This window comes from Mustela nivalis (assembly GCF_964662115.1).
Source record: "Mustela nivalis genome assembly, chromosome: 12".
Lineage (NCBI taxonomy): Eukaryota > Metazoa > Chordata > Mammalia > Carnivora > Mustelidae > Mustela > Mustela nivalis.
The window spans coordinates 41306607-41322170 of NC_139031.1; the positions used below are offsets into that span (position 1 = coordinate 41306607).

The 15564-nt window shown below is 36.8% G+C and overlaps 1 protein-coding gene across 2 annotated transcripts in view; it reads right to left on the reverse strand.

Annotated features, from left to right (window-relative positions):
- Positions 1-15564, reverse strand: part of NPSR1 (neuropeptide S receptor 1) — a 150320-nt gene that overhangs the window by 41456 nt on the left and 93300 nt on the right. Inside the window, exons 3-4 of one of the 2 annotated variants that reach the window (XM_082691785.1) lie at positions 9251-9354; positions 268-361 (exon numbers count right to left, since the gene is read on the reverse strand). The exons of the other annotated variant lie outside the window; for it this stretch is intronic. Of the exons in view, the coding sequence (XP_082547911.1) occupies positions 268-361; positions 9251-9354 (198 nt within the window). The remainder of the gene's footprint in view (positions 1-267; positions 362-9250; positions 9355-15564) is intronic. 2 annotated transcript variants of the gene reach the window in all.

A 15564-nucleotide genomic window follows, 5' to 3' on the forward strand; every position in this document is an offset into this window, starting at 1 on the left:
AGTAAGGAAGACAAAGTGCTTGTTGACCATCCATGGGTACTATCTACATAGTAGATACATAGTATCCAAATAGTATCCACTTTTCCTAGGCATTCTGCTTCTAATTCTACATCTTTTTGGACCATCAGACCCATGAAGTGGAAAGAAAGAAAAGAAGAGAGTGGGAATAAGAAAACCATTATTTAGGAGGATAACATTAGTGGAAATAAACCTACCCTCACCCAAGGATGGTTTCTTACAGGATAGACTTTAGCTAAGCCAACTTACCTCCTTGCAGGAACTTCATGGGGTAGACGATGGCATGGTATCTGTCTATGCTGAGGGACACCAGCACATAGGTAGAAGCATAGAGTAGCACAACCTGAAGAGAGAAACAAGAGGAGGTATGTGACTTCACAAAAGTGAGAGAATGCATATCATAGAGGAGTATTTTGTGCTATTTAGAAACCTGTGCACTGAAGTTAAGGAGGGATGAAGTTTGGGCTAGGGAGAGAAATGACTGACTCCCTATGTCTAGAAGTAGATTGCTGTTTTGGAATTGGACTTGCCATTGCTAATGGTGACCAGTGAGAATGCTTCTAAGCTCACCCTTGTTCATTCATTCACATGACTTCTTGGAGACACCACATCTCAGGATCAGTCTTTCTTGACATTTGCATGGTACATTTGTTTGTAGTTGACTTATAAAGCTAAACTAATTTTCTCTGCCATACTTGACACTCCAGAATAATTAGAAAGAAACATTCATTTGGGTTTTATCAGTTGTGAGTTGTTGAAAGACAATGGATGGGATCTGGTTTCTGGGAGCCCATGTGCTATTTAGAATCATTTATCATCATCTGTGTTAACAGTCTCAGAACTTACTTCCTCCTCCACTTCTTTAGCAGAGCTGTTCATTAGGGTCAGTCCTTGGGTCCCCTCTTCCCCCTTCCCACCCCATCTCTTACCAACTTTGCTCAGGCCCTTTAATTATCCTAAGTATAGTGTTATTTGTAGAGTTTGCAGAGAAGGAAATTGGGATATAAGAGGTTAACTTCTTTATGAGAGGAGCATAATCAAAATATAATTAAGTGAAATATCTCTGAAAGGATGATCAAAGTGGAAAGTTTTTGCGTAACGTTGAGCCTCATTTCTACCAAAAGTCCAGCCATATCTCTGTTTTGTAATCTTTGGACCAATTCCAGAGTGGGGAAGGGTAAGTCAAAGACCAAAGTCTAAGGGTGAGTGTCTGAATCTCTTCTAAAATGAAAGAAAAATACCATGACTTTGGTAATAACTTTTGTCTGAATTTATACCTTACTGTTCTTTCCCTCACTCAACTAAAAATAAACAATATTGTTGTTCTTTATTATTTTTACCTAAAACACTACCACAAATGCATCCCAGTACTACCATTGTGGAAGGTGCTATAGGGAGGGGGTTTTGAGGTCTCATTAGTGATTGAAGGTTCTCCTGAGGGATGTAAGAAGAGAGTCTCCTCTTGCTAAAAAGGTGCTATATGGATGGAGGGAAGAATCATGTCCAAGTTTAACCAAAAAAAATTAGACAACTGTCTTCTTAGAGAAAACTGGGATTTCTATGTGTGATCCAAGAATTCAGAATTGTTATAGCTGGCCACACACAGCTCAGGAGGTGGCATTTCAGGAGGATGGGGGAAAAAATGTCCCCAGGGGCAGAACTTTGTGGAGCAGAATGTTGTGGTAAGAAGGTCACAAGAATCTCAGCCATTTTTGGCTGTGTTGAGTGAGGTAGCTGACACAAGTTCAGAATCTGGAGCAAGAGAAAAGTTCACAAAAGAGAGTGCCAGCATTAACAAAAAGAGATGTATTTTGAGATACAGTCAAAAACAGTAGTTAATTTCAAGGGTCTTCAAACATCTAGGCAGGGTAAAAAAAAAACCCTAAAGGTTACATAAAAGAAATGCATTTCAAATTGTCGTGCCTCTTTTTTACAAAAATAAAATGCCAGAAAAATAGCATAAAACATGTTCAGAATTTTGAAAGAAAAATTATGATCCAAGAATTTTGTAAATATCATTTCTGTGCCAAGGCACAGAATAATTTACTTATATGTATAAGAAAGAAGAAAGCATAACATCACATAATCTCCTGCAAAATCTTCTGTGAGGAAATATTTCTGCTGATTGAGCATTGTTTCAAAATTAAGACTCTATAAGAGGGACAGGATTGAATAATAGCAGCTATGGTAAGCAATGAGTCCAAAAATTCCCACAACCTGTTTACAAAATAACTATGAATTTATTTAGGAAACATTCCAGGGAAAAATCTGGGGAGTTGAGAAGAGATTATAAGGAAAGGAATCATGTTATATCTTTCCATTTGGACATTTTAGGCATCGCTTTTGTTTTTTACTTTGATAGAGACATACTCAGTTTAAAAATTAAAGATAAGCTATGATAGTGAAATAAAAATGGAGAAAAATAATTTATTAACTTCTTATGGTTACTGTAACAAATTGCCACTAACCTGTGGTTTAGACCAACAAAAATTTATTCTCTTACATTTCTAGAGACCAGAAGTGTAAAATCACTTATAGTATACTAGTTCAAAGTCAAAGTGTTAGCAAGGCCAGCCTCCCTCCAAAGGCTCTGGTGGGGGGTGTTTCCTCCCTTGCCTCTTTCAGCTTCAGGTGACAGCCAGCACTTTTTGATTTGTGGTTATACCAATTACATCTTGGGTCTGTGGTTATAATGCCTCTTCTGACTTTCAAATCTCCCTCTGCCTCCCTTTTATAAAGAATATATATGATTACATTTAGACTCATTAAAATAATCCAGAATAATCTCCCCATTTAATTACATCTGTAAAGTCCCTATTTGCCATAGAAGGTAATATACATACATTTTAGGAATTAGGATTTGGATTTTGGTGGAGGGCATCTTTCAGCCTAACACAATTAATAACCAAATAGAAAAGAAAAAACATGTAAATAGGAAAAAAAATTAACCAAAAAGATTAAAATGAGGTGATTTAAATAATACCAAACACCGTTTGTCTCAATAAATATAAATGGTTTGACCTCCTTGACTAAAACAAAGACTATGTACAAAATCCTTCCCCAAATCTGCTTAGTGTGTTGAAAACAAACCTCTGAAACCAAATGATTATCAAAGTTTAAAAAATACAACAATGACCAAAGGCATACAGAACAACTAAAACCAAAAGAAGGCATTTAATACAATACTGCTAACAGAAAAATTAAATTCAAAGCAAATCGCACTACATGAGAAAAATGGATTCTTTTTATTAAAAAAAATACAATACAAAATGGTGATAGAATATTAATAAACTTATATGTGACAAGCAACATAATACTAAATATGTATAACTAAAATGTTTAAAGATTTAAAAGAATAAAACATAATAATACATGGAAAAATTAAACACACTTTAAAAATAATACACATTATTGTAAAATATCTAGGCAACCATTTCAAAACTGGTCCTAAACTAAACTACCAAGAAAAAAATCCCTCAATAGATTCCAAAAATTATACAACTTATATAATTTGCATATTTAAAACAACAAGCAATAAAAGCTGAAATTAGTACCATGTTATTTTTTTTTAAAATACCACTTGGAAATTTAAACACCCTTGTAATTAACTTGAGTCAAGAAGGAAATCAAAGTACAATTATAGTCAATTCATAAATGTCAACAATGAAAATTCTACACATCAACAACATATGGGATACCATTTGGAGAACAGATGGCAGCTTGAGGACATATGTCTGAATTCGCACTACCCCACCCCTCAATTCTGACAAAAATGACCTAGGAAATATAAAACTAAGGAAAATCTTCCAGAGAAGTGAGACTTGAATGCAGCAAACTTAGAAAAATTTTATTTAGAAAAATACCAGATTGGATCCATGTACAGGAGGATCCCTGGACTTAAAAAATTAATATACTTTATTTATTACAGCAATTTTAGTTTTACAGTAAAAATAGAGCAGATAGTACAGAGATGTCCCACCCTCCTCTCCCCCAGTTTTCCCTATTATTAACATCCTTCCCTATTATTAACATCCTTCCCTATTATTAGCATCCATTTGTTAAAACTGATGAACTGATATCAACACATTATTACCCAAATCAATGTTTTATATAAAGCCTTATTCTTTATGTTTTATAATTCTGTGGGTTTTTGATAAATGCATGATATCATGTATCCACCATTCATACAGAAAAGTTTTACTATTCTAGAAATCCTCTGTGCTTTACCTATTCAATCCTTCCAAGTCCCTAGGAACCACTGATCTTTTTATGGTCTTCATCGTTTCCCTTTTCCAGAAGGTCATATGGTTGTAATCATACTCATGTAGCCATTTTTTTCTCATCCATTCAGCTTTTGAGGAACATCTTGCTTCTGATTTTTGACAATTCTGAATAACATTGCTATAAACATTCTTGTGTAAGTTTTTGTGTGAATGTAAGTTGTCAACTCATTGTTTATATACCTAGGAGTGTAATTGCTATATTGTATGATAAGAGTATGTTCAATTTTGTTTTTATAGAATTTTATTTTTATAAAATTGAACTGCCAAAATAGCTTTCCAAATGGATATATCATTTTGCATTCCTGCAAACAGCATTAGCATTTTGCATCATCAGTTTTTTGGACTATAGTCATTCTAATAGCTATGTTAATGCTATCTTGTTCTAATTTGGGATTCCCTAATGCTATATAGTGGTGAGCTTCTTTTCATATGCTTGTTTGTTATCGTTCTATCTTCTTTGGAGAAGTGTCTGTTCAGATCTTTTGCTCATTTTTAAGTGGGTTGAGTTTTAAGAGCTCTTTGTATATTTTGGATACAAATCCTTTATCAAGTATATGTTTTGCAAACATTTTTTTTTTTTTGCCATTCTGTGCCTTGTCTTTTCTGTCTCTTAACAGTGTCTTTTGCAGAGATGTTTTAAATTTTCATAAAATCCAACTTTTCATTTTTTTCTTTCATGGATGGTGCTTTTGGTGTTATATCTAAAAAGCCATTGAGAAACCCAAAGTCCCCTAGATTCTCTCTTATGTTATCTTCTAGTAGTTTTATAGCCTTGCATGTTTCATTCACGTCTATGATCCATACTGAATTAGTTTTTGTGAAAGGTATAAAGTCTTTAGTCAGATCATCATCATGATCATTAATATTATTTAATTGGATACCAATGACTCCAGCAGTATTTCTTGGCAAGGCTATCTTTTCTCCACTGAATTGTCTTTGCTCCTTTGTCAAAGATCAGTTGACTTTTAGTGTGCATTTGTTTCTGGGGTCTCTATTCTGTTCCATTGATCTATTTCTTGATTATTTTTGCCAATATCATGGTGTCTTGATGTAGCTGTAGCATTTTTGTAAGTCTGAAATCAGATAGTAGCTCCTCCAACTGTGTTCTTCCTCAGTATTGTACTGGCTTGTCTGTGTCTTTAACCTGTCCACAGAAACTTTGTTTGTCTGTATCTATAAAATAACCTGCTGGGATTTTGACTCGGATTGCATTGAATTTATAAGTTGTTTTGAACAAAATTGATATCTTAACTATAGTGCATTTTCCTAACATAGAATACCTATCTTTATACTTTGATATTCTTTGATTCCTCCCACCAGAGTTTTATAGTTTCCTTCATACTGATCTTGCACATATTTTGTTAGGTTTATACCTAAGTCTTTCATATTTTTTGTGCTAACATAAATGGTTATTGCTTCTTAAATTTTAAATTCAAATTTTTCATTCCTAGTATATAAAAGCATATTGTAGTCTTCAACCTTTTTATTTTTATTTTCACTTAATAAGCCCACAGATTTTCTATATTTTGTTTTGTTTTGTTTTTTTCATCTGTGAACAGGTATTTCATCTTTCCCAATCTGTATACCTTTTATTTCCTTGTTTTGTCCTGTTGAGTTAGGTGGGATTTCCAGTATGATCCTAATGGGAGTAATGGGAGGGAACATCCTTACCTTGTTCCCTATCTTAGGAAAAATACATCCAGTCTCTCACCGTTGAGTATGAGGTTAGCAGTAGCTTTTTGTAGCTACCAACTGAGGAAATTGCCTTCTATGAAAAGTTTGTGGAGACTTTTTACTGTGAATGGATATTGGATTTTAGCAAATGCTTTTTCTGTGTCTATTAAAATGGTTATATACATTTTTTGTTCACTTCAACTTTTTGATTTAATGAATTACATTAATTGACTTTTGAATGGTGAACCTTGCATACCTGGAATGAATTCCATTTGGTCATGGTATGTAATTCTTTTTATAAGTATTTTCATTCAATTTACTAATATTTGTTGATAATTTTTATATCTATGTTCATGAGAGATATTGGTGTATAGTTTTACTTTCCTATAATGCCTTTGTCTGGTTTTGGTGTTAGAGTAATGCTGGACTCACAGAGTGAGTTAAGAAATGTTCCCTTTGCTTTTATGTTCTAGAAAAATTAGAAACTTATTAGTAGAGGAGCCTGGATGGCTTTGTAGGTTATAAGTCTGCCTTCAGCTCAGGCCATGATCTCAAGGTCCTAGGATTGAGCCTTGTATCAGACTCTCCTCAGGAGCAAGTCTGCTGCTCCCTCTCCTCCTGCCCTTCTCCCTATACCCTCTCAACTCATGTACTCTCTCACTCTGATAAATAAATAAAATCTTAAAAAAAAAAAAAGAAACTAGTTAGTATAATTTCTTCCTTTAATGTTTGGTAGAATTCACCGGTAAACCCATTTGGACCTGGTGCTTTCTTTCTTAGAAGATTATAAAATATCAATTAAATCTTTTTCATAGATACAGACCTATTCAGGTAATATATTTTTTCTTTGTGTGAGTTTTGGCAGATTGTGTCTTTCAAGGATTTGGTCCATTTCAAGTAATTTATCAAACTTGTATTTCATAAATTCCTTTATTATTATTTTATTATCAGATCAGTAATAATGACCCCTCTTTCATTTTTGATATCAGTAATTTGTGTCATCCCTTTTCTACTCTTCTTTGGCCTGACAAGAAGTTTACCAGTTTTATTATCTCTTTGAAGAACCAGTTTATAGTTTCATTGATTTTTCACAATTGAATTACTGTTTTCATTTAGTAATTTGTTCTAATTTTTATCATTTAAAACATTCTGCTTGCTTTAGGTTTACATTGGTCTGCTTTCTCTGGTTTCCTAAGGGGGAAGCTTTGTTATTAATTTTAGATCTTTTTTTCTTTTTTAAAACAAGAAATTAAATGCTATGTTTCTTCAGAAGCACTGTTTTTACTGTCCTACAAATTATGATAAATTGTATTTTCATTTTTTTGACCCACATGTTACTTAGAAGCATGTTGTTTCATCTCCAAAAACATTGAGACTGGCCAGCTATCTTTCTGTTATACATTTTTAGTTTAATTCTAGTTGGGTCTGAGAGCATACTTTGTGCTATTTCCACTCTTTTACATTGTTAAAGTGTGTTTTATGGTGGTATGTAATTTCTCTTGGTGAATGTTCCCTGTGATTTTGATAAGAATAAGCATTCTGTTTTGTTGGATGAAGTGTTGTATAAATGCCAATTAGGTCAATTTGATTGATAGTTTAGTTTATTTCAACTGATAGCTATTTAGCTCAACCATATCCCTGCTTCTAACACAGAACTGGCATAATTTATTTCTCAGCAATTGCTAGAATAAGCAATTGATAACATCTACCTAAAAGGAAGCAAATTTTTTAAATAATAAATTAAAATGTGTTTTAAAAAATTATCTCTGAAAAAATGCCAGTTCCAGATAGTAATCAGGGCTCTTTCACATCTACCAAACTTTCAAGATTATGTTCAGAGCACAAAAGATTTTTAATTGTAACTATTCTCTGTCCATTTTCTGGAGATGAAGTAACTCCATTTCCAAGGTCTAAAAATGATAGAACAAATTAAAATCATGGATGAATATAGTTGCAAAGATTCTACAAAACTCTACTAACAAATGGAATCTTATAGGGTAAGTTTTCCCAGAAATGCACTGTGCTTTATAAAGCTACAGTAATTTAGACCTGAAGTATGGGCATAAAAATAGAAATATATTAATGAAAAATAATTGTTAACAGCTCTGAAGCAGCACCTCAATCCTAATACCAGTTATGAAACAGTTCATTCTTTCTATAATTAATTGATGTGCCTTAATCCATATTATATACATATATAATATATTACTAATATATGTAAATGATACATATGTAATATTTTATACCATATATTTTATGTATATATATTTGCATTTATAATTTTTACTTTGAAGCATATTCAACAGGCAAAGTGTAAATGTCTTTAATCTGAAAATAGATATTATCAATAACTGAGAAAAAAACAACTATCCCAGTTATAAAAAAAATTGAAAAAGAATAACAGATACTTTGAAGAAGAAGAAATTCAAATGCCAGTAGATATTTTAAAAAGTCCAATTCGGTGGTAATACAAGAAATACAAGTTAAAATAACCAGAGATAATACCTACTTTCTAACAATCTGTCAATGTTTTTCAAAAAGAACAGTAGCCCGTGTTGTGTTAATTTGAGTGGGGGAAAATGGCAAAAAAAAGGAAAGAAAGAAAAGAAAACTGAAATTTTCTGAAGATTGTTTAGACAGTGCTACATATACTCTGAATGTTTGTGTCCCTCCAAAATTCACATGTTGGAATCTTAATGCCCATTGTGATGGTGTTAGGGGTAGGCTGTTGGGAGATGATTAGGTTATGAGAGTGGAGCCCTCATGAATGGGATTAGTGCTCTTACAAAAGAGGCTCCATAGAGCTCCCTTGCTCCTTCTGCCATGTGTCATAATCTGGAGCCTGCAACCTGCAAGAAGGCACTTGGTCTGACAATTTCTGGCACAGTGAACTTGAACTTCCAGCCTCCAGAAGTGTGAGAAATAAATATTTGTTGTTTCTAAGCTACCTATTGTGCGGCATTTTTGTTACAGCAGCCTGAGTGGACCAAGACAGCCAGAATATGTCAAAGACCTTCATGTTGACTCCAAAATTTTACTTAATACTTGAAATGTGAACACTTATATTCTTACTAATGCTACTTATGTTTTATCTGTATGTTTATTATTTTAGCAAAAACCCCAAAATCTTACAAATTATTCTTGTCCTTCCAACTAGAAGAAGCGAGAAGTTTATTGGGTAGAAGTGCTGGGTTCTATATTATTTTCCTTATGAAGAATCCAAGACCTAATCTTGGTGTCAGTTTGTTTCATCACATTCGTAAGGCGCGACATACCTGCAAATAACGAACCACTCGGCAGACGAGATCAGGTGCCAGAAAGTCTCCGGTGAATCTCCAAATGATGTCTGTCAAGATGTTTATCAGACCTGTGAAGGAGTCTAACAAAAACACACAGTGGTTAATTTGAATCTCTTTCAAATTCCCAGCCTTGCCACAGTAGAAATGAATTCCTGGGGAGATATCCCCTCCTCCTGCCCCAGTTTATCAGATGGCCATTAAGGAAAAGTAAAGCAAGACAGGAGTCCATTGATTTTACTTATTGGAGCTTGTTACCACTTAGATGGAGCCACCTTGGAAGGATTTTGGTAATAACTAAAATGACTTTGGTAACCACGCAGTTGACATTTTAAGTCCCAGAAGAGGAGTTTTAAGGGGGTTTAGATCTCTACCCAAACAAGGACTGTGTGAGGATCAATAAGGACAAAATTGAGAAAAGGAAATTATTTATCTTCAAGAAGTCCCTCAAAGTCCCTTTCTTCTATCTGTTACTTTACAGTGTCGACTTCTTATTACCTCCCTATCATCAACAACTCCCCCCACCCCCCACCCCAGGTTCCTTTTCTTCCTTCTCCTTTCCCCCTTCAACACCAGTTCCTAGAAAAAGTCAAGTGCATGATCTATCACTTTAATTAACTTCATTGATTAAACTACAGAGGAACTGAGGCCAAGATTTGAGACCAAGGTCAGAGACTTTATGCTCCTGTGGTTGTCCTTACTCATTTCTATACTTACAGGTTGTAAGTTGAGCAGATGTTTACATCAGAAATGCAAAAGTATACCATATGTCTTAAAGCTCCCTCTCACCTCTCCATGACTGCTATCACTAATTGATCATGTGATTCAAAATTTTTCTCAAAACAGTGTTGGAGGGATTCTCTGCTGATTGTTGGACAGGGATGGGACTTAAGACAGGACAGGCCAGAATTCATTGACTTAGGGTCACTTTCTTGGAAATGGGATATAACACTCTATCAAGGACCCAAGAGGCAAGGCAAACTCTTTGATAGAGTAACTTAGAAGTCTGGAGGAAGTGTTGGTCCTTCTTAGGCAAAATGGAAATGTCTGAGTTGCCCTGGAAGACAGTATAAAAAAAGAACAAAAAGGTCATGGTGTAATGGACATATTATGGGAAGCAAGAAGATCCACCAGAGAATGATGTTGCATGAAAGGGCTCAGAAGACACACCATTCCTGAATAAAGTAATGGTGAGAGGAACCAGCATTATAAAGAAGCTCAGTGGTGGCCTCCTACTATAAGGCAGTAGAGAGGGGGTGATAAAACCAGGTCTTATAGAACTATAGTAAGTATGAACTGTAATAATTCTCCTAGTCCTTCCCCAAAGGGACTTATGGCCATTTATTTGAATGGCTGTGCACTGGGGAAAGAAGAATATACAGACATTTTGAGGACTATTAGACACAGGGTCTATGTTAACCTGACACTTGGCAAACTGAAGTCTCATTATGGCCCCACTACAAGCATGGAATCTCATGAGGCCAGGTAACAAATAGAATTCTAGTTTAAGTAGAATGGTTCAGTAGATCTTCAGACCTTTCATTGCTCACTTCCCACATCCCTGGGGGTTTAATTTGTATTGGCATACTTGGTAGTTGGAATAACTCCATATTAGGCTCCTCAGAATAGTGGCAGGGAGTAAGACTACACATTTGGACAACATGATGAATTACCCCTTATCATGGTCAATTTAGCTATTGTTGTATTTGACTGTCTTGGAATTACCAATAACGGAGACCAACACTGAGCCCCAATATGGCACTACTTCTTAAGAAGACCAATTTGTTACCTTGTCAAAAGTTGACTACACTGGGTCCTTTCAATACTGCAAGGGAAAGCTCTCCATCTTCCCCGTGTATACCTACTCTGAATATGAGCTTGCTTCCCTGACCTCTGAGTTGTAGTCAGCACCATTCACCAATCCCTAGAGGATTTCTGATTGCTCAATTGGAACGGCATGCCAAACAACATAATATCTGATCAGGAGATCCATTTCATAGTGAAGCAGATATAGGCTTGAACCACTGATCATAGAATCCTTAGTTTATATCATATAGTATACTCTCCAACTCTTCTTGGAGACCTGGGTGGTCTGCTAAAGGCATAGATAAAGTGCCATCCTAACGGCACTCTGAAAGGATGGAATGCCATCCTTCAAAATGCTGCGTATGCATAAAATCAGGGCTTTCTTTATCATGCTGTGTTTACTAATAGGAGGCTGACATACATCTGATAACCAAAGGGTAGAGACAGAAATGGCTTCACGAGACATCACTCCCAAAGAACCCCTGGGACACTTTGTGTACCTCTCTACTCTGCAGGCTGGAGGTCCTAGTCCCAAAAGGAAGTGCAAACTTGCCACGGGACATAGCAAGAGTCCCTTTGAACTAAAAGTGATGGCTGCTGCCACAAGGACTCCTTTGTGCAGGGACTAGCAGTCTAGATGAGAAGTCACCACTGTGGCCAAAGTCATTGGTTGTGATCTCAGCAGAGCTGGATTTATACAATGAAGACAGGGAAGAGTATGGGTAGAACACAGGCAATTTACTTCTCAAGTTAGGATTGACAGCAGTAATTAGTGAATGGGGCTAGGGATGCCAGGTATACTGCAGCATCCCCTCAGCAGAGTCTGACAGATTATTCAGGCTCTTGGGTGCCCTGTTCTGCTGTGGTGGGAGGGTGATAGGGACTGAAATTGAATCTTTATTCTTGTCATGGAGATAAGCACCCTGGCTTCAGGTGGCACAAAGACAAAGCTAGCAACTCTGTCTTGGATGACAAATGAACTGTACTTTCTAGTAAATTGCTCAGATCAAAATTCAAATCCTGCCTTTGTTGAGATTCACTACTAGCCTTTATGGGAGAGGACTGTGGTTTCTGTGCAACTCTACTTAGAGGACTGGGCAGAACCTTAGAAGTAAAGGGTATGTGTTTGGTTGGATTCAGGCTCTCAGCTGAACAGCTAAACAGCAAAAGAAACTCCAGTTTTATAGTAGGCCACTCATAATTCCATTTCCAATAGTTTATTTTTATTGCTGTGTTTCTGTTTAAGAGGAGTAATGAAGGGACGCCTTGGGTGGCTCAGTCGGTTAAATGGCTGCCTTTGGCTCCGGTCATGATCCCAGGGATCATGGTCCTGGAATTGAGTCCAGCATTGGGCTCCTTGCTTGGCGGAGAGCCTGCTTCTCTCTCTACCTCTGCCTGCCACTCTGCCTGCTTATGCTCTCTTTCTCTGTGTCAAATAAATAAATACAATCTTTAAAAAAAAAGGGGGGGGTAATGAAAACTGAAATGACACTGTTACTTGGTAAATGATATCTCTGAACCCTGGAGAATGAGAAACAAAGGGAAACCATCGTCCAGAGTAGGTAGGATATAAATAGGTTCTCAGAGACTATTTATCCAATAAATTGTCACTGTGGTTTGTCAAAAGTATTTATGGCTTTGTAAAAATTAAACTTTTATTTAGACATCATTAAAGGCTCATGAGAAGTTGCAGAAATGGCACAGAGTTTTCACATACCTGTCACCCAGCTGTCCCTCATGGTGACATCTTACCTAAGTAGAGTTGACTTCGCTGTTTGAAGAATTACCACTCTTAATCCAGGTTTCTGTACAACTGAGTGTGATCTTAAGGAATGTTACCAAGCAGTCATTATATCCTTGTTAATATTTTAAGTATTTAAAGTATCTTAAGACTTTTTAATCTAACTAAAAACTGTGAGGTATGTTTCCTGTTTTATAGATTGGCAACTAAGTGTGATTAGAATCTTTCTGAATGTTTTATGACAAATTAGAGGGAAAGCCAGCCTTGTAACCCAGACTTGGATGACTATGTCCACAGTCTTCACCACAGTGCCTGTGTTTTTATTATTTTTTTTTTCTTTTCTTTCCTTTCCCTTTCTTATCTTCCTTTCTAATTCTTGTTCTATCTGTTCTCATATAGTCCTGAAACCTCAATATATAGGCGTGATTCTTCCTCCCATTCCCCTCACTCCCTGTCCTGGCTGCCCTGATTTTTGTTTTGCCTCTCTCTGTTTATAGGGCCCCTCCACCCATAGAATTTTCCTTTATTCCTTTAGAGAACTGTGATGGTAAGTCTTCCTCTTCTGGATCTTCACCATAAACAGGATAAGTGCCCAGCTTAACCTAAAACCTTCTAGGATCTGGCCTTGCCTACCTTTTGTCAGATACCCCCATGGCATTTTTGTATTGAAGACCCCAGATGACACATTCGTGTTTTCAGATATGAATTCCCTCTTTTTGAAAAAAAAAAAAAAAAAAAAAAGAGTCACTGATATATGCCTCAGTCCATATATCAGTCTGTTGAATTTTTATTTATCTTTCAATATCTAGCTGACATGTCCCCTTTTCCAGGAGCTTCCCTTGACCATTCACATGGTAGGGGCTACAACAAAATGGCTTTGGCCCTCCCAGTCTTATGCTCCTCTGTCTCTTCCTTTTTGTTTCTCTGTAGATAACCATTAGACCACTGGCAAAGCTCCATGGGAAACACAGCAAAAATGTCGGAGAGTAGAGAAATCTTATAGCAGTCCTGGGTAGTCAGAGAAGTGCCGAGGAGGTCAGATTTGAGTAGGGTGTTGGGAATTGTGAGAAGAAACCTGATCAGTAGAAATCTCATGAAGCATTTCCTCTCAGGAATCGACTGGAAGAATGAATAAAATAGACATTGGAGTTCCTTGGCTCTTCTCCTTTGTTGTACTTATTCTTTAAAGAATAATGAGGAAAATCCCTAAACTTACACCGTTTCTCTAAATCTAAGTGATTATATTAACAGTTATAATGTACTCCGGTAAGACTCCCTCCACCACCCAGCTCAGTCTGGGATAAGCCCAGATCTGGGAGTAGACTATCAATGAAACTCGGGCCCAGCCTTTGTGGCTATTAAGCAAATGCTGCTCTAACTGATCAGTAAAAAGCTATTTCGTTACCTAAGTAATTGAATACATTACAAATAAACCTTTCTTAAATGGTAATTAACAGGAGCCTGGGAACAAAGGGTACACTTCAAAGGCTTAATCACTTCCATGCTATTACTCCTGCTTCTCCCCATTTCTTCCGTGAGAGATCCTAGGAAACTGCAATACTCAGAAAACCCAAAACAGGCTCCCTGCGGGTTTTATGGCTTCTTTGATGGTCTCTCAGAAATCTGAGTGTGGGTTCCCCGTTGGAGCATGGATATGGGTGGAGTGGGAAGAAGTCAAGAATGAGAGGACAGAGGCACCTAGGTGGCTCAGTGGATTAAGCCTCTGCCTTCTGCTCAGATCATGATCTCGGGGTCCTGGGATCAAGTCCCACATCGGGCTCTCTGCTCAGTGGGGAGCCTGCTTCCTCTCCCTCTCTCTCTCTCTGCCTGCCCTTTCTGCCTACTTTTGATCTCTGTCAAATAAATAAATTTTTAAAAAAAGGAATGAGGGGACAGCTGAGCTGAACCCTAAAGGGTCAGTAAGGATGGGTCAGGGGAAACCAGGTGAAAGACACTGATTCTAGGCAGGGCTGACTGCATGAAGAGTTACAGTGTAAAACAACATCAATTTGGGATTGCTGAAGTCTGAAGTTGGAGCTTCCAAGGCCAAGGTATGGAGCTGGGAAGACAAGAGTTGGTCCTTTTAGGGTCTCATGTGCCAGTTAAAGGAGCTGTGCTTTTTCCTGTGTACTGTGGGAGCTATTGAATGTTGATGTGGGGCAAACACCTGTTTCAAATAGATTTCTTTAGTCACCATTGAGGGATCTATTTGGGAGGTCCAATGCTAAATTACACTATGCTTGTTAGGAAACCATGCAGAAGTATGGGAAAGAGATAAGTGGTACCTGTTGTATGTCAAATAGAAATTGGAAAAGAGAGAAGGGTGCAGATCTGAGATATACTTTATAAGGTAAAATAAGGAGGACTTGGTGTTTTAAGTGTGAGACAGAGGGAGAAGTCCTGGCTTGGGTGTTCGTAGTAGGTGTGGTAGCTCTTGAGAATACAGGAGGATAAGCTCTCTAGATTTGGCTTGTTCCCAGTCTTTGGCAATTCCAGACAAAGCTGCTATGAATATTCATGTATAAGATTTTATGTGAATGGAAGTTCTCATTTCCCTAGGGTAAATACCCAGGAGTAAGACTACTGGGCCACAGGATGAGTATACGTTGAACTTCACGAGAAACTACCAGACAGTTTTCCAGAGTGATGATACCAAAAATAAATGTCTGAGAGATACATTCTCTCCTTGTTAGCACCTGGTATGGTCAGTATGTTTTATTTTAGTCATTGGGCTAGGTGTGTTGTG